Source organism: Engystomops pustulosus, chromosome 4 (assembly GCF_040894005.1).
Source record: "Engystomops pustulosus chromosome 4, aEngPut4.maternal, whole genome shotgun sequence".
NCBI classification, from domain to species: domain Eukaryota; kingdom Metazoa; phylum Chordata; class Amphibia; order Anura; family Leptodactylidae; genus Engystomops; species Engystomops pustulosus.
In genome coordinates this window covers 116,556,360-116,576,515 of record NC_092414.1, presented here as the reverse complement: position 1 = coordinate 116,576,515, position 20,156 = coordinate 116,556,360, and the positions used below count along the sequence as shown (strand labels likewise).

General features: G+C 41.8%; 1 protein-coding gene across 3 annotated transcripts in view; it reads left to right on the top strand.

The window, feature by feature from the left end:
- Window positions 1-10,795: 10,795 nt before the first annotated feature.
- BCAP29 (B cell receptor associated protein 29) overlaps window positions 10,796-20,156 on the top strand; it is a 28,245-nt gene continuing 18,884 nt past the window's right edge. The window contains exons 1-3 of one of the 3 annotated variants that reach the window (XM_072147160.1): window positions 10,796-10,931; window positions 14,341-14,448; window positions 16,742-16,842. In XM_072147160.1, the coding sequence (XP_072003261.1) occupies window positions 14,357-14,448; window positions 16,742-16,842 (193 nt within the window). In that variant the 5' untranslated portion in view covers window positions 10,796-10,931; window positions 14,341-14,356. The other 2 variants (XM_072147158.1, XM_072147159.1) reach the window with 2 other exon arrangements.

The following is a 20,156-nucleotide window of genomic DNA, read 5'->3' as shown; positions in this document are numbered from 1 at the left end:
CACGAATAACAATCCCCCATATGTGGTGGTAACCTGCTGTATGGGCACACGCCAGGGCATTGAAGGGAAGCTGCGCCATTCAGAGCAGATTATGCATTGTCACTTTTTATTGGCTATATAATCTTTATGTATTTGGCAATTTGGACATATAAGGGCTTATTTTTTGCAACATGAGATGCACTTTACAAATACTTCATTTTAGTGGGTCATTAGCTTATTGATGAGATTTTATTAACTCTTGAATGTATGGGTGAAAAGAAAATTGTCAATTTTGCTTTACTTTCTTTTTGTATTTTTTGGGGGTCGTACACCGTTCACTAAAAATACTATACTATCTTTATTCTATAGGTCACTACGATTACGGTGATACCTCATTTATATAGTTTTTCATTTAATTTTACTGGATAAAAACTAATATAGAGGAAATCTCATTTGTTTTTGCATTGCCATCTTTTCGGAGACGCAACTTTAATATTTTTTGGTTGACAGAGCTGGTTTAGGGCTCATTTTTTACATGTTGAGTTGTTCTTTTCAGTGGTACCATTTTGGCGCACATAACTTCTTTTGATCACTTTCTAGAACATTTTTGTGTAGAGATTTTATGAAAAATGTCAATTTTTGGTGAGTTTTTTGAGCATGCTGTGCATGCTCAGTGTGCTACAGGCCGGTCCTGCAAGACCCGGCTCCAGGAAGAGGAGCCAGCTCCAGGAAAAGGATTGCGCAGTCACGGGGCTGCAATCGGAGCAGCGGAAACCCCCCCCCCCCCCGATTACGGGGAATACCAAATTTGTATAGGTTTTATAAAATGTTTTCATTCATTTACAAAAATTAAAACCTCCTGTACAATTTTTTTTTTATTTTGCCATCTTCTGGCGCTAATAACTTTTTATACTTTGTTGTACGGAGCTGTGGGTGGTGTCATTTTTTGTGACATTTGATAATATTTTCAATTATATAATTTTTAGGACTGTACGACCTTTTGATCACTTTTTATAGATTTTTTAAAATATTTTTCAAAATGGCAAAAAAGTGCAATTTTCGAATTTGGACGTTATTTTCCGTTACGGGGTTAAACGCAGTGAAAAACTGTTAGCATATTTTGATAGAACGGGCTTTTCGGACGTGTCAATACCTAATGTGTTTATGATTTTTACTGTTTATATTTATATCAGTTCTAGGGAAAGGGGGTGATTTGAATTTTTATTTAATTTTTTTATTATATTTTTTTTTTTAACTTTTTTTTATTTTTACTATTTTTCAGACTCCCTAGGGTACTTTAACCCTAGGTTGTCTGATCGATCCTATCATATACTGCCATACTACAGTATGGAAGTATATGGGGATTTTCCTCCTCATTCATTACAATGTGCTATCAGCACAATTAAGGGGTTAAAACGAAACAGCCTCGGGTCTTCGGAAGACCCGAGGCTGTCATGGCAACGGATCGCCGCTCCCCGATGGCGTCGCGGGGAGCAACGATCCTAGGCCGCCCATGCGCCGCCATCATTTTGAAGCTACCGGCAGCGATCGCCGTGATAGCACCGATCGAGGGCATTACCGGTAAGTCTTTGCTGCAATATGCATATGAATACACGATGGGCGATCGTGAACCAGTTAAAATTGCTGATTATGCTAAAGTCTTCAAATTGTTTTATACTGGAAGAGAGAGAAACCCTAGGGATAGAGACATAGAGAAGCAAGTCATCTGCAAACAATGATGGTTTGTGGTTAAGAAACCGCTGTGATTCCCTGAATAGAGGAATTGTTCCAGAGGGCAATAGCCAAGGACTCCATCACAAGTAAATACAAGAAGGGGGAAGTAGGCACCCCTGTCTAGTACTAATGGAAATAGAGAAGGGTAGGGAAAATGAACCATTGATAGCAGTCAGATTATGATTTTGGGCCATAATCCTTTCTAACATATGTGGGCCCAAGTCCAATAGAGGACAGTGTTGCCTCCAAAAAACCCCAGTGGACTCGAATGCTTTTTCATCATCTATTGACAAAAGACATGGAGTAGTCTCTGAGGCACAAGTGCTAGAGTTCAGGGAGAAAGTTTTGAAAGTTTATTCAAGTTATGTTTTTTCATGTCCATTTTTCACTCCCCACCTTCAAAAATCTATAACTTTTTTATTTTTCCACGTAAAGAGCTGTGTGACGGCTTGTTTTCTGCGTAACAAATTGCACTTCATAGTGATGGTATTAAATATTCCATGCCATGTACTCGGAAGCGGGAAAAAAAATTCCAAATGCAGTGAAAATGGTGAAAAAACGCATTTGCGCCATTTTCTTGTGGGCTTGGATATTACGTCTTTCACTGAGCGCCCCAAATGACATGTCTACTTCATTCTTTGGGTCGGTACGATTAAGGGAATACCAAATTTGTATAGGTTTTATAATGTTTTCATACATTTACAAAAATTAAAACCTCCTGTACAAAAATAATTTTTTTCATTTTGCCAACTTCTGGCGCTAATAACTTTTTTATACTTTGGTGTAAGGAGCTGTGGCTCGTGTCATTTTTTGCGAAATTTGATAATATTTTCAATGATATCATTTTTAGGACTGTACGACCTTTTGATCACTTTTTATAGATTTTTTTATATTTTTCAAAATGGCAAAAAAAGTGCCATTTTCGACTTTGGGCGCTATTTTCCGTTACGGGGTTAAACGAATTGAAAACTCGTTATCATATTTTGATAGATTGGGCATTTTCAGACGCGTCGATACCTAATGTGTTCATGATTTTTACTGTTTATTTATATTTATGTCAGTTCTAGGGAAAGGGGGGTGATTTGAAATTTTAGGTTTTTTTATTATAATTTTTTTTTTAAACTTTTTTTTATTTTTATTTTTACTATTTTTCAGACTCCCTAGGGTACTTTAACCCTAGATTGTCTGATCGATCCTATCATATACTGCCATACTACAGTGCTACCAGCACATTGTAATGAAGGGGTTAAAACGAAATAGCCTCGGGTCTTCGGAAGACCCGAGGCTACCATGGAGACGGATCGACCCATGCGCCGCTATCTTTTTGAGGCTGCCGGCAGCTTTGCCGGCAGCCATCGCTGTGAAAACACCCGCGATCGGTGATAGCACCGATCACGGGTGTTACCGGTAAGCCTTTGCTGCAATATACAGCAAAGACTTACCGGCTATGGAGAAGGCTCAGCCCGTGAGCCCTCTCCATGCAGCGCGACCCGACCGCCGCCGTGAATACACGGCGGGCGGGCGCGAACTGGTTAAACATTGGAAAAAGCTTAAACATAGCTGTTTTACATATTTTAAAAGGAGAAGATACAAGATAATGATGATACCACAATGAGAGAAGAGAAGAGGTTCCAGGTATCTGAACCGGCAGCATCCGAAACAACCCATCCCTAAATTATGAACTTAGCTAAAGAAAAAAAGAAACAAAAAACAATGCCCCTATCAGCAATGGGGCCAATGAGGGAAGCGGAACCTGATAAGCAAATTCCAAATGGCTAGTGCATGTGACTTCACTTTTTTCTACCATCATAACATCACTTCTGCATGCATATTTTATATGTATTGGGCTGCAGAAATACTAGTTAAGAGGACAGAATTTCCCCCCAAAAGAATGATGGAGCCCCTCTACAAAAACAACTAACATATCCAGAATATGGACCAGTTACTCACATCCTATTGTCATCATTCTCCCCACGTTGTAGGAAGGGTGTCAGGCTCCAGGGGTAGTGGACCTGCTGGACCACCGCGGACGATGATGAAAGCCAACACCTGGGACCAAAGTGTAAGTGGCACTCGGTCTTCACCAGAACCCGCCACAAACCGGGTTGGATTTGCTGCGGTGTGGTACCACCAGGTCGTTCCACAGGTGTGACTTTGTCTGCGGTGGCAACCTAAGCGAGGTACAGATTCAAAAGGCAAGTTCTTGGTCGGGGACAGGCAGGAGGTCAAGACAGGTGCGTTCCTGGAGAGAAAGTCGGGCTCTGTCCACCTGCATTGGTTCCTGTGCAGCAGGCATGGCAGGAGGCTGAAGCGGCCTTTGGAAGGCAGGTGCCAAACTAGGCAAATGTCGGACCCGGGCATGCGGTTGCTCAAGACGTAGTTCCTTAGAGCACTCCTTAATCTGTATATCAATCCGAGTGGCCAGAGTGATGAGACCACTCAGAGTAGACGGCAGGTTTTGTGCATACAGTGCGTCTTTAACTTGTCCGGAAAGTCCCTTTTTAAAGGGCTGCATCGTTCCAGGTGAGTTCAGAGGCCAGGGTTCTGAACTGAACCGCATGGTCACGAACAGATGAGTCCCCTTGATGCAGGTTCAGCAGTGCAGTCTCAGCTGAAGACACCCGTGCAGGTTCCTCCGGATTTCTGCAATGAATGCTGTGAGAGTAGCTGTGACCAGATCGTCCCTGTCCCAGAGAGGAGTAGCCCAGGCCAGGGCCTTCCTGGAGATGAGGCTGATGATGAATGCCACCTTAGACCGTTCTGTGACAAATTGAGACGGCATCAGTTCAATGTGCAGGTAACAATGGGTGAGAAAGCCCCTGCACAACTTGAGGTCTCCATCATACTTTGACGGCATGGAGAGTCTCAGCCTAGGTTCAGCGGCAGGCGGGCTAACCGGAGTAGCAGGAGGAGCCGCAGGAGCTTGACACTGTTGCCGAGTAGCCATCAGTTGCTGCAACATAGCGCTGACTTCACCAAGCTGTTCTCCCTGCATGGCAATCTGCTGGGACTGCTGGTCCACAACGGTGGTAAGATAAGCCAGTTTAGACAGCGCGACCTTGGCAGGATCCATTGCCGGATCTTACTGTCAGGCTCCAGGAGTAGTGGACCCACTGGACCACCGCGGACGATGACGAAAGCCGACACCTTGGACCGGAGTCTAAGTGGCAATCAGTCTGCACCAGAGCCCGCCACAGAGCGGGTTGGATTTGCTGCGGCGTGGTACCACCAGGTCGTTCGACGGGTGCAACTTTGTCCATGGTGAAAGCCAAGGCGAGGTACAGAGTCAGAAAGCAAGTTCGTGGTTGAGGACAGATAGAAGGTCAAGACAGGTGGCAAAGTTTCAGGGTCAGAGCAGAAGGCCAGGGCTGCAAGCAGAGGAGCGTAAACAGCAACAGGTCAAGGAGCAGCAAGAGATGAATACACAGATATACGGCAAAGGAACAAGATAACTAAGCTTTCTCTTAGGCATATAGCATGAAGATCCGGCAAGGAATGCTGGGAGAATGCTGGCTTTTATTCTAATCCAGGAAATAGCCAGCACCAATCAGCAGTGCACTGGCCCTTTAAATCTATGAGCGCCGGCGCGTGCGCACCCTAGGAGACAGGGTCGCGCACGCTGGGAAGCTAGTACGGGAGCAGTACCATGGAGAGGTGAGTGAACCCCGGAAGTCTTCTGTCAACATTGTGCTTCTCTTCTTTCCTTTGGATAGCCAGATAGTGATGATACGCCCATTGGCGGTTTCAGAATGGGAGTTCCCCGGACTGCCCACTGAAAAGGGAGTGGGAGATCCTTTATGGCAGACTTTGCCTCTGCTGGAGACTGAATCACAAGGACCTGGAAGTTTCCTGGGAACACCCTCGGAACACAGGATGTTCCAGATGAAACTTGATTTTGAGTTTATACAATGAGGAGCAAACTTCATTGCTGTGCTACAGCTGGGCAATTATCCTCAAACATATGTACTTTCTCTCCTTTGTACGTCAGAGGCCGTTTACATCTCTGGCATGCCCACAAAAGATTCACTTTATCATTTTAGTCCAAAAACCTTAAATTCACCTGCCAAGGTTTAATTTGGCGGTCACCTTGCAAAGGGCCCCATAACAAAGCACTTTGGTGCCCTAGGCAAACAAGCAAAATTGTGCAAATACGAGGCAGAATCAGGGACGATACTGAGGGGAAAAATGCCTCCCCAATTAAAAAATAATATGAATCAAATTCAGCCTAATAGGGAAATATGTCCCCCCAATAAAAATACTACACATATAAATACCTAACAATTATATAAAACAAATATAATATATATCTGCAATGAATGTAGCAAATGCATAGATACCAATGACTATGCCATAAATATTCACCAGCAATGAATAAACAGCACAATCATATACTGCACATATTAGCGTATACCAAAAATACATATACTGCAAGGATAAATATATATCAGCGGTAAATAATCACACATAAATACATTCAGCCAGGCGCAGACAACACTTGGTGTTCTCATTTGTTTGCAGAGCTTTCCTTCAATGTCTGTGTTGGCCTGGTCCATCCTGATATTCTTCCTGTAGTCTCCTCATTGTTGACAATTCTTCTCCATCAGGTAGATAACTTCATGGCAACGTCTCCTGGCCATGACGTTTTACTGCAGAATTTGCTATCCTGATAATGGTCCCTAGATAACAGCTAAGTGCTCCTCAGTGCTCCACAATGTGCCCCCTGCATATACAGGTAATACACTATGACCCCTCAATATATTATAATTTATGCTACTGTATAGTTTCCCCCTCATTAATACTTATTTAACCCTAGCACATGCCTCCAGAATATAGGTAGGCCAGGCCAGCACACAAACCGCCAGTATATAGGTAGCGCCGAGGCCAGCACATGCCCCCGGTAAATTGATAGTCCCCATACATGCCCCCCCCAGTACATAAGTAGTCCCCATACATTCTCTCAAGTATATAAATAGTCCCACGCATGCCCCAAGTATATAAGTAGACCCCACACATGCCCCAAGTATATAAGTAGACCCCACACATGCTCCAAGTATATAAGTAGACCCCACACATGCCCCCCCCCAGTATATAGGTAGTCCCTACACTTGCCCCAAAGTATATAAGTAGACCCCACACATGCCCCCCCCCCAGTATATAGGTAGTCCCTACACTTGCCCCAAAGTATATAAGTAGTCCAGCATTTGCTCCCTGTATATAGGCAGTCCAGGCCAGCACATGCCCCCAATGTATAAAAGTATATAGTTAACCAATACTAGCACCTTCCCCACAGTATATAAGTAGCCCCCACATAACTCCCAGTATAGAGGTAGTCCCCACGCCTGCACTCCCTGCAGCCGGCTCCTCCTCGCTCCCGCACTCTGCTGCTCCGGCGTCCACTCCACTCTAGGACGCAGGCACCTATGCCTAAGTAACAACGTCAGCAGCGTCACCTGGGTCGCACAAAGGATGCAGGCAGTGAAAAGACGCACACACCGCTAATCACTATTAAGAACTGGGAGGGTGCCCCAAGGATGAAAGGTGAGAGTGTAGTGACCTAGGAAATTGCCTGCCACCCGTTCGGGATTCAGAATTCGGACTAATGCAATGAATTCTTTCGACTTGATAAATGTGCCCCCGACCAAGTGCATGGGGCAGTGTTCATTCACACAACACTGTCAATGCATTCTGTTTGACTGCTTCTGTAAGGCCTACTATGGGTAAATTGTTCCTTGTTCTGATAATCGATGCGGGCCAGAAGTGCTTTATTTCCCTCTGTACTTTTGTTAAATCAGTCTGCATTGAGGCCCTAGCGTCTTGTAGCATAGCAATCCTGGATTCTTACTCATCAAACCGGACATGGTGCTGCTGGATCTCCTCACCCGATTAAACAATGCATGCAACGTCACAGTGTCTTCTGGACATCAGACTCTTAATGCGTGGCCACCTCCACTGCCAACTTCCTATAGTCAATGCCCAGTGGTTACAGGTATACCTCCCAACATTTCAGAAAGAGAAAAAGGGACAAAATGGCCACGCCCCAAATGTTTATTAGTAATAATCATCTCCATTATAATAATAATAATCTCCATAATAATAATCCTCTCCATAATAATAATTAAAAAAAACTTTGCCCAGCTTGGGATTTGAACTCACAAACTCAATACTCCACATGCATTAGAGATGAAGCCTCTATCCACTTAACTATTGGCTTAGTGCAGTGGTGGCGAACCTATGGCACGGGTGCCAGAGGTGGCACTCAGAGCCCTTTCTGTGGGCACCCAGGCCTTCACCCCAGCACAAAATTTGGTAGACATGACTCAAGGTTTCCTCCTGTGGTCCAAAGCTATTTTAAAGCGACACCTCCTTGGCTGCCAGGACTACAAAAGAAGCGAGAAGATATGGACAGAGATGGATTATGGTTGGAGCTCCTGGTCTGGGTCCCATGATTCTTCCTCATCAGGGGACACTGGAAGGAAGCTACTATCCAAATTTTCTTTCTATTGTATTGGTGTCCTCAGAACACCAATACGATTAAGACTTATGATACAGTTGGGATCAATAGGTTATTGCTTAAATTGTCATCTTGGCACTTTGCGACATAAAAGTAGGTTTTGGTTGTAGTTTGGGCACTCTGTGTGTAAAAGGTTCGCGATCACTGGCTTAGTGGATACCAATAGGAGGATTTTATGTAACTAAATCTATTACTGTCACACAGTGACACAGGCTCCCTGCACTGGTAATCTTCTCAGAGATTACTACCCTGTTTCCCTACCCAGCCCCCTCCTCCCCCGCCATACATAGGTATTAGGAAATCTTTTAGATGCTGCAGAAGGTTGTGACATGGGGAAGAATTTATGGAAGTAAATCACTGGCTGTTGTGCTGCAAATGTGATACCAGCAGCTACCAGGATAAGAAGGGCTCATTTATGGAAAGTTCTTTTACTAAACATGAGAGATTGGGGCCAATGATTCTAATAGAAATGGAGTCACAAGAAATACAGCAGGAAATTCAGAGATTGGAGAGTTATAAGGATGTTAGAAAAGTTGATTATTTTTGTTCAACGATAAATGTAAATTCTTGTTCATGGAAAAATAAGACATCCCCTGAAAATAAGACCTAGTGCAGTGGTGGCGAACCTATGGCACGGGTGCCCAAGGTGGCACTCAGAGACCTCTCTTTAAGCACCTGCACCATCACCCCAGGGCAGGGTTCACCAGGCAGGACTCAAGGCCTCTTGCAGTCCCAGACTGCCCAGGACCCAAGAAGAAAGCTACAATCATAATCCAAACTTCTTCTCTTCTTTCTACTGTATTGTTGTCCTCAGGTGCCTATACAATTTAAACATGTAACATAGCAGGGAGTAATAAGTTACTGCTTCAATTGTCGAATCGGCACTTTGCGAAAAATATGTGGGTGTTAGTTGTAGTTTGGGCACTCGGCATCTAAAAGGTTTGCCATCACTGACCTAGTGCATCTATAAGGGCAAAAAATAATATAAGACACTGTCTTATTTTCGGGGAAACAGGGTATTGTAATTAATGATAATCTCAATAGTGATAATCATAATAATAATCTCAATAATCTTTATAGTAATAATCTCAATACTAATAATCTCAATCATCTCTATAATCTCAATCTTAATAATCTCAATAGTATTAATATCAACACTATCAATACTAATAGCCCCCAAATCTCAATAATAATAATCTTCATAATAATAATAATCTCAATCATAATCTCTGAGAAGATCCCTCTCTATATACCAGTGTGTCACAATGTAACAGTGAAACTCTTAGGCCCCTTCCACACTTGCGTTGCAGATCACGTCAGAGTTTGCTCAGGGTGCGATCAGGGTTTGGTCAGTGAAAAACGAACATTTTTCATCAGAGTTCAATCAGTTTTCAGTCAGAGTTTGTTCAGTGTCTTAGCGTGAAAAGGACTCAGGACTGACTGCTATCTTTTCTATGGCAATTGATGCATGAAAAACGCATTGCACTTGCACTGCACTTGTGTGTGTCTCAGAGTGCAATGCGTTTTTGATGCATCTCCATAGACTTGTATGGTGCGCAAGTATGGAAGGGGCCTTAGTTACATAAAATCCTTTCAATGACATCCACTGAGTTTATAGCCTAGAGCAGTGATGGCTAACCTATGGCACTGGTGCCAGAGGTGGCACTCGGAGCCCTTTCTGTGGGCACTCAGGCCATCACCAGAGATGACTCCAGGTATCTTCCTGCAGTCCCAGACAGCCCAGGACTTGCTGTGCAGAGGTATTTTAAAGTGACAGCTCTACCGGGGACTATTTTCTGATTTATTGGTGTCCTCAGGGGCTGGTATCTATGAAAACTGTGACAAAGAAGGGAGTATAAATCACTAATTAAATTTCTGTGCGGGCACTTTGCGATAAATAAGCGGGTCTTTGTTGTAGTTTGGGCACTCGGTCTCTAAAAGGTTCGCCATCACTGGCCTAGAGGATAGAGGCTCCCTATCTATTTTGCACTACTCTTTTGCTACTCTGATGCAGGATCATATCTTGGTAAATCCCTGTGCTGAGTGGTTTTGCTGATAAAACAGATATAACATTATGATAATTAAGCTTTGTGGCTTCTATGGCTGGTTCAGCGCTTCTCCTAGCATGTGAGTTTTTCACTGCAGGAGAGGATGATGTAATCCATGGGTTGTGCCTGAGGGCGTGTTCACACGTTGCGTTTTGACCTGCGTTTTCATTGCGTTTGAAACGCATATACAACAGCTGAGGAGAGGTGATTTGCCTAATTACATCACTGTTAACGTTTCTGTTTACAAAACGCATCGTAAACGTGATGTCAACGCACATGTTAACAAAGCGTTAACGCATGCGTTAACATTGCATTTACAAATGTAAACGGTAATGTAATTAGGCAAATTACCTCACATCAGCTGTTGTATATGCGTTTCAAACGCAATGAAAACGCAACCAAAACGCAACGTGTGAACGCGCCCTGAAGGCAGAATAATCAATTGCTGCACCATCCCCCAGCTCAGGTTGATTAGCCATGTCTTGACTACACTCCATTTGTAATTACAAGCTCCTTGTCTAATGTGCTGATCTAGGCAGCCAGCATGACCCAGCTCTCCCAAGGTCTTGAATGTTATAATAGTTTTTTCAGCAAAACCACTCAGCCAGGGGGTTAACCAAGATATGATACTGTATCAGTGTAGCTACAGCATTCTCAAGGTATGTTTGCTTCATAATGCATTAAATCAAATGGTAGGTTTCCTTTAAACTGCTGTTTGCAAAATCCCACTCTCCTGACAAGAAGCGGACCATTAATATAAGTTAATTTGTCTGTCTGCAGGCAGCGCTCTCACTTTATCAAGACATGTCCATCACACAGGCAATAGCGATTTAGCGAGTTTTCGTCACATTCTGCCACCATTTTCATGCTTGGATACTATACTGTGTGGCAATACTAGAGTAGTATAAAGGATGGGGCAAGGGGGTGGCTTACAGAAATTTCTGTGTCCCCCTATACATCGTCCCTCTTTCTTCCTCATGGCTCTATCCAGCATCCCAGCTACTGTGAAGGGCCCAGTGTGGTGAATATGTGGTGGGCCACTAGAAGGTGGTGTCAGGAGTTCCCTAGTTCTCCATTCTAAAACTTGGCAGGTGTAGCAGTGAGCGTAGCTTGGGGCACTGGCTATAAATGGCTTCTTATGTTGCAGTCTTACACATGCCATAAAATATACATAAGAAAAATGGCCAGAAACTCAGCTCCACTAAAGGCCAGTCACATACTGTCAGACGAACAACTACTTAATCCGCCAACTTCCTCAGGGCAAGCCTCCGCTCTCCTCACACGTGCACTATCAGTTATTAATGTGCGCGCACTTCCCTTGACAATGATGGCCGACCCGGACGAAAACTCATGTGACGTAAAATATTCAGAGGGAACTCCCCCCTTCTTCCTGCTTGGGAATATTGGGCAGAGATGTGTGAGGCATTGCTAGGTAAGTTACATGGCGTGTGGTGGTGCCAGGGATTAGGGGACCAGTCGTGTTACGACCCCTCATACCTGCGGCCGTACAACCAGAACGCTGTACGCAGGCGCGACAATAGGAGCCCTGCAAGTGTCGTGCTGATCGCTGCCAGTGCAGGTCTGTTCAGTGCATGCGGTACCGCAGCTACATACTGATATGAATGATAATCCATTCATAAAGTAAATTTTGCCTATTACATTCCTGGCAGACATGTGAGCATGTGTGGCTATGGTGAGATCTGCTCATGGAGGACTTTCATGACACTTACTTTGTACATGTGTGAATTACTGTGTAGTGCCCTGGTAGTCCATTGTGGCATAAGACATGCTGCAGGAAGAAATCTCACAAAAACCCCAGTTTTTGTCCTAAATTAACTTATATCGTTTTATGTCACTAAATGTGTCCTGATCCCATTAGTTCCTGAACCCATTCTTATTGCATAGTTATCTTTGCTGGGACATTAGTATATGGTTTACACATGTTATTATATGAAGCGTCACAGCATCCTCATTACTCTTCTCAGCACTAACCTAATGTCACAGCACCCAATACTCGCACCACATATTGGTGATCAGGAATCACAGACATTCCTCCTCATACCACACTGTGCTGCTGCCCAAGTCTAGTTTTCCTCTCACCTGCAATCCTTACGAGGACCAACAACTAAAGTTCTTAACACATGCGTTTTCAAACGTGATACAACAGGTGAGAATAGGAGACATCCCATACGTTGACCAATAGTGGAAGATGGAGGCAACTATACATCCTGTCCATCAAAAAATGCAGGATGGAAAGACGTACCAAGCTATGTCTTTTTATGTCGCAGACTGCGGCTGAGCAACATATGTGCTCAGCGGAGGCAATGGGGAGCGGATGCAGCGTATTGCATCTCTCCTCGCAGAGCGCATCCATATTGTAAGCACATTGTTGACAGCAATGAAATTAGGCAAATCTCCTCTTCTCAACTGTTGTATTGCGTATGAAAATGCATAAGTTAACATTTGTGATTTCCACAAATGAACAAAAATGGATTCAAACCAGCCAAATTCACCCTTAGGGCGCGCTCACGGGTTGCGCTTTGGTTGCGTTTTCATTGCGTTATAACAGCTGAGGAGAGGTGATTTGCCTAATTACATTACTGTTAACGTTTGCGTTCACAAAATGCATTGTAAATGTGTTAACCCATGCGTTGTGTTAACACATGCGTTAACATTGTGTTAACAAATGTAAATAGTAATGTAATTAGGCAAATCACCTCTCTTCAGCTGTTGTAATGCATTTTAAGTGCAATGAAAACACAACCAAAGCGCAACGTGTGAACGCGCCCTCAGGGTGCGGACACGCGTTCAGTTTTTCTGATGCTGTTTTTGATGTCCAAACCAGTAGTAAAGTTAAAATATTAGGAGGAGTATCTCCTTTCAATGATATGTTCTCACCCATTATAATCCACTCCTGGTTTGGGCTTCAAAAACTGCATCTAAAAAACAGCGCGTGGACACATGTTCTAAGGGTGATGGCATACGTGGCGCTTTGAACGCATTTTTACCCCGTATTTAAGCAGTCCTTCAAAAAACGCATGTGTTTTTAACCAGTTTGAATTAAGATAATTGGTCAAACACGTGCGTTTTTTAACGGGCTGCTTAAACACGTTCAAAATGCCACGCATGCCATCACCCTATGGGTGCAGCCAAATGTTCTATTTTTCTGATGGGTTTTTGATGCCCAAACCAGGAGTGGAGTAAAAATAGAGGAGTAGCACTTCTTAATGATAAGTCCTCACCCATTATGATCCACCCCTGCTTTTGGCGTCAAAACTGCACCTGAATTACTGAACACTGCAGCCTCAGAGTACGGTCACATGCACCGCTAGCACTGCGCTTGTAAACAATGGTGGCGTGCCTCGGCCCAAACGCATTTGCAGTAAAATGCATGCACTCGATTGATAAGCAATCACAGGCATTTCACTGGAAATGCTAATGTGAGTGGCCCAAGGTACGGCACCCTGCGCTACCATTGCACTCGTAAACACAGCGATATCAGTACATGTGACTGTACCCTGACTGCTTGTTATGATAATACCCTGCACTACTGAAGGGTATTAACTGAGTCAACTGACACTGTGCCTTCAAGATCCCAAACAGACTGTTTAATGCTGACCGCAGCATTTAATGGGTTAAACACCCACAGCCAGAACTCTCTCTGACGGCGGGTGTTACACTGGGGGTGTCAGCTGTTAGACACTGAGCCCTAAGTTACAGCGCTCAACGTCCGATATATCAGGCGCAGAGTGTTAAGAGGTTAAAGTGGTTTTCTGGAGATGGAAAAAACATGGCTGCATTTTTCTACAAACAGTGCCACACCTAACCATGGTGTGTGTCAGTTTCGCAGCTCAGCTGTATAGAAATGAATGAAGCTGAGCTGCAATGCACTGACATTTTACATTACTTCTAACAGTCTACACAGCCATATTGGGATGTTGTTGGTTTGCCTCAGACTTTTTTCATTGTACCATCCATATATAATTATATCAGATTCTTTACACAGAACTGGTTTGTTATTATGTTTTCTTAATATTAATTGCTAACAGCTTTGTTTTCCTGTTCTAGATTTCAGAGCCTTAATATGACATTTCAGTGGACAGCAGTGGCATTGTTTCTCTATGGGGAAATCGGAGTCATTTTAATTTTCTGCATCCCATTTATTTCTCCTTCAAGGTACTTACTATGTGTGTGTCAGTTATGATGTAAAAGCTCCTGCCTGGTTATACACACACACTGTACAACTTCATTTGCTTGCAAAAAACGTGCTAGCTGGTTTTGTCATCTTTCTACTGTACACTAAAGACGGGTGCCCAGTGAGGGAATATGATCTCAGCAGCTGCTTTGGATATTTTTGGACCAGCTCGTATACTGTATAAAGTTAGAACTATGCAGTGCTATTTAAAATGTGGATTGTCATACAAAATCCTGATAACACGGCCTTACTGGGTCTTTAATTCTGCATTAATTTTTTTTTACCTTTCAAAAGCCAGCACACTCTCACTTTTTCTATACTGTCAACAGCTGCTTTTTCCATGGGTGTTGTGTTACTGTCCAGCGCCATTAGTGATCAGCTACACAGAGGTAGTTACAGCATGAGGTCTGACTACGTCACTGTACTATTACCTCTCTATTAAAGTAAATCTCTAGCCTTTATTGTTTTGGCCGATTAATTTTGTATAGCGTATCTTTCTAGCTGTGTAAGCTGTTTTTGTTATATACAGTTCCAATTATTTTGTAAAACTATAGATTACAAAATAATATGCTGGTTAAAGCCACCACTAGGGGGAATATGCAAGCACGCTGCATACTTTAAGAAGACTATGTGCTACCATTCTATATCCTGCAGATGTCACTGCACTACTCTGTAGTGTATACACAGTCCCAAGCTTCTAAGCATAACATGCCATTCTGTAAGCTATGGGACATGCACTTGTTCATTATTTTACCAAAAAAGATAGAGATGGGGAAAAAGAGGGGCGAATACCCACAACTCTAAATTCAATAGAACATCTATCAAAAGTTAACTAACTAAATGCATAAAGCCTTATTTGAAAAAATAGTAAATCTTTGTTTTATCCAACACACTTCATATGGATAAAATTCGACAATCAGACAGAGGAGACAACAAACAGACAAAAACCCATTGCACATACCCGAGTGTAACCAGCATATTACTGTAAAGTGACTGTGAAACAGGAACTTATTCCCATATGATAATGTAAACACTAATAGTCGAATGTAAGAGCATGATACATAAGTAAAGCACATATAAGAGGGGGAACATAAGATAAAAATATTTACCGACCACCGGTAGAGGAGAAAGAGACCAGACCCCGACATGTGTTTCGCCACTGAGAAAAGAAGCCACTCTCAGTGGCGAAACACATGTCGGGGCCTGGTCTCTTTCTCCTCTACCCATGGTTGAAGATCGGGCGTGGTGATCAGTTGCCATGACAGCTTCAGGTTTTTAACTTATTCATTACAATGTGCGATTACAATGAGGAGGAAACCTACAGATAGGACAACCTAGTGTTAACGTACCCTAGGGGGTCTTTGAAAATAATAAAAATAAAGTTTAAATAATTAATTAAAAAAGAATTAAAATTCTAACCACACCCCTTTTCCGTAGAAGTCATATAAATAGAAATAAACAGTAAAAATCATAAACAAGTTAGGTATTGCTGCGTCCCAAAATGCGAAATCTATCAAGAATTTTTTTAAACCTTTAATTTTTTCACAGCCTTTAACCCCGTAACAGAAAATAGTGCCCAAAGTGGAAAATGGCACTTTTTTGCCATTTTGAAAAAAATTAAAAATTCAATAAAAAGTAATCAAAGGGCCACACAGTCCTATAAAGGTAACATTGAAAACGTCACCAAAAGGCACAAAAAAACCAGGAGGTTTGTACAGGAGGTTTTAATTTTTTTAAATGTATGAAAACAATGTAAAACCTATACAAATTTGGTATCCCCGTAATCGCACTGACCCAAAGAATAAAGGAGACATGTCATTTAGGGCGCACAGTGAAAGCTGTAAAATCCAAGCCCACAATAAACAGCTCAAATGTGTTTTTTTACCAATTTCATTGGATTTGGAATTTTTTTCCCGCTTCCCAGTACATGGCATGGAATATTAAATACCATCACTATGAAGTACAATTTGTTACACAGAAAACAAACCCTCACACAACTCTCTACATGGAAAAATAAAAAAGTTATAGATTTTTGTAGGTGGAAAGTGAAAAATGGAAACGCAAAAACAAAAAAAGGTCTCACCGTTAAGGGGTTAAGTAACAAAACTATATAAATTCCGTACCTTTGCAACTGTCTTAACCTACAGAAAAAAGGTAATATAAAGGAGCATGGACAATGTTTGGAAATGGTTGTCCAAAACTCACTGCTAAATTAAAAAGTCTCTGTAAATGAATGAAACTAAGAACAACATTTTATGCATTTGTGTTTTTTAGATGGAAGAAAATATTTAGATTTCAGTTATGGAGCAAAATATCTTCCTACTGGAACAAAGCATTTTTATCAATCATTGTTGTACTGATTATTCTTTTTCTTGGTAAGTGGGTTTCTTAAACTATTAAATATCTGAATCCAGAAGTTTACTGACATGAAATCAGAATAAAATTTTCCTATTTTAGGTCAAATAGGATTACCAAAATTATTTATATATGCCAAATGCTAGAATAATGACAGGGTTTTTTTAAAAACTTTTTATTTAAAGAAAACCGAGCATGATAAACCAGGGACACTTACTCATTGATCCATAGATGGTTGTCAAAGCAGGATCTTTGAAAGAGCCTGATGTTAGCAGGCTCTTTTACAGATCCAGTGATTTTACAATACACTCAATACAGCATACTGAATAAGGGATCAGACCCATTACGGTATAAAAAAAAAATACGTTTCCATCTTGCCAGTACACAGCGTGTGCTCAAAAATACTTCCACTAGGAAGTACAATTTGTCACGCAGTAAACAAGTCTCCATACAGTTCTCTACTTTCAAAAATCCATAACTTTTTATTTTTCAAAGGGGGGTGTGAAATATAGAAACGCAAAATGGAAAAAGTCCATGGGCTGCAAGGGCTTAAACTGTTACTTGGGTCAAACGTTTTGGATATCATTCTACAAGCTTCTCACAATAGTTAGTAGGGATTTAGGTCCATTTCTCCTGACCGAATTGGTGTAACTGAGCCATGTTTGTAGCTTTGTTATGGCCACTTTAGAACATTGACTTTGTTATCCTTTGTATTCCCAAGAAGACAAGATTCTTAAAGATACTCAGAATTTCAAAATAACTTATTCTCTAATTCACTGTTATTAACAAAAATACAGCATTTCACAGATATAGTTCCAGCCTGTTTACAATTTTGGTCGCCCCGACTATGGTCGGATTCTTCTCATGATTATCTTCCCCTTCTCTCCACACAGTACTCTCTGCCTCCTGCGTAGTGTAGATAAACCCTGTGCCTTGATAATCTAAGCACATTGTCACCACACAGCATCTCATAGCAGAGAGGAATCATGAAGTGTCTGAGAGTCCTCGCCCACACTCTGGAAACTCCTATGGAGTTATAGGAGCTAAAACAGCAGAGTAAAACATAGTAAAATTGTAAAACCTTTATTATGTTACCATAGCTAGGGGATTCAAATTTGAGAACTTTCTTTTATGGCCAAACCCCTTTTAAGCCGCTTTATAACCAGTTTAGTAGTATGCTTTGGGTCCATGTCCATTTGGAAGACCCTTTTGCTCCCAAGCTTTAACTTCCTGGCTGATGACTTGATATGTTGCTTCACAATGTTCTTTCCTCCTTATGCCATCTATTTTGTGAAGTGCTCCAGTCCCCTCTGCAGCGAAACAACCCCACAACATGATTTTGCCTTGCTTTTTCCTCCAAATGTAAAGATGGCCAAATACTTCAGCATCATCACAGACCACAGGACATGTTCCTGTGTGCATTTGAAAACATTAATCTGGATTTTAATGTTTCTTTTAGAATAATGGATTCTTCCTGTTCAAGTGACCTTTCAGCCCATGTCAATAAAGTAGTTTAACTTTGGATACTGGCAGACTCTTGCCGGCATCAGAACATCTTTTTTTCTTGGGTTTAGTTGCACATTTATAAACACATTCATCTTTGGAATACAGAACCCGTCTCCTTCCTGTATGGTATGATGGCTGGACATTCCCATCATGTTTGTACCTGCATATAATTGTTAGTTCAGAGGAACAAACCACCTTCAGGTATTGCACCCAAGGATTAACCGGACTTGTGCAAGTCCACAATTCTCTCCCTGATTGGCTGATTTCTGATTTTCACCTGATGTTAAACAAAGAAGCAGTGTGTTTGATGTGTTAAAAATACATCCACATATATGTCTCCAATAAACTCATATGTTGCCGATAAACAAGAATTTTTAAAGGCATAGTAATCTTAGTCTATGTAATTGAATTGCAAATTGAATTTGCAGAAAGTAATAAAAATGCCTTTTTAAAATTTTCCTTAGTTCTGCCATTTGGCAAATAATAATCATAATAACAGGAACGTTTATGTTGATTTCATGTCAGCTGGTGAACAAAAACATGCATTTATGGTTTTTTTGTATAGTGTAAAAAAATATTGCAATATTGATTAGTAAATGATTCTATATGTAATCTGCTTTTTATCTGTGAAGGATTTGAAGGCGCCCTCCATCCAATTTAAAATATGCAAGGGGTTAATAATGAGTTGATACTTTTTCACTGTATCTAGCCCCCCCCCCCCCCCCCTAAATTTCTGTGAACGAGAACTGGTAATAAGGTACTGGTGTTCATTTGACTTAACATGAAACATTTCTGTTTACAAAATAACAGAGAACCCTTTGTGCTAGGACTGCCACTCCTGTCTCCGTCATTGAGAGGCACATGTGAAGACCAACTTCATGCCCTTTGTAACTATTCATTCTGTTATGGCAACACATTATTTTTTTGTTTGCAGAATAGTCTTGTGTCATTCCTGACATTAGAATTTTTCGTACAACTTAAAAAAAATGCCCTTCCGCAACCTTTTGAAAGCTCTTTCAATCTTCATTTTCATCTATACTGATGTAGACCCACCACTTATTTGTCTAAATTGTTTTACATGGCAATGTTGACTTCTGAGTTAAGGACCCTTGAATTCAATTGATACCCTATCCACCGGATACATAAGTGTGTCTACTAGGATCCCTCCCACTGATCAGGAAATTGAGGGATTCAAGTATCCCTGTTTGAATGTAGTGGCATACTCTATGCAAGTCCCCCAATATCTGGGTCAGTAGAGATATCATCAGTTCTGACCCCATGTATGCTCTCTAGGAATAGAAAAAATGTAAATTCAGCTCACCACTCCCAGCTTGTCCTCCACCTGCCGTGCACGGACGATCCCGAGACTCCGGACTTCGTACCAAGGAAGGAAAAAACTTTAGTCCAGCACAGGTTCCGGTGGAGTTAAAAATTGATTTTCCTTTATTTAAACAAAGTAAAAAGCTGAATAGGGCATACACAACATGATATCCCAAGTTACACGTGAAAAGATCTACGCGTTTCTGCCTAGACGGTCTTAGTCACACAGATCATAACAGATCATAACCTGTGCTGGACTAAAGTTTTTTCCTTCCTTGACATGTATGCTCTGTAACCTATAAATAGGGGCTAACTAGAACCCTTTTAAATAATTTTACGTTTTATTTGGGAATCTAGAATATATTTCTTCAAAGGAGTTTCCCACCCCTGCACCTGTGCTCAGCATAGAGGATATTTCAGCACAAACCAATCAGCTGTTCACTGCCATCCGCAGTTGATGCTGCCAGAAGCAGATGTCTATGTCCACTTTCTAGTGGTCGTTCTAATT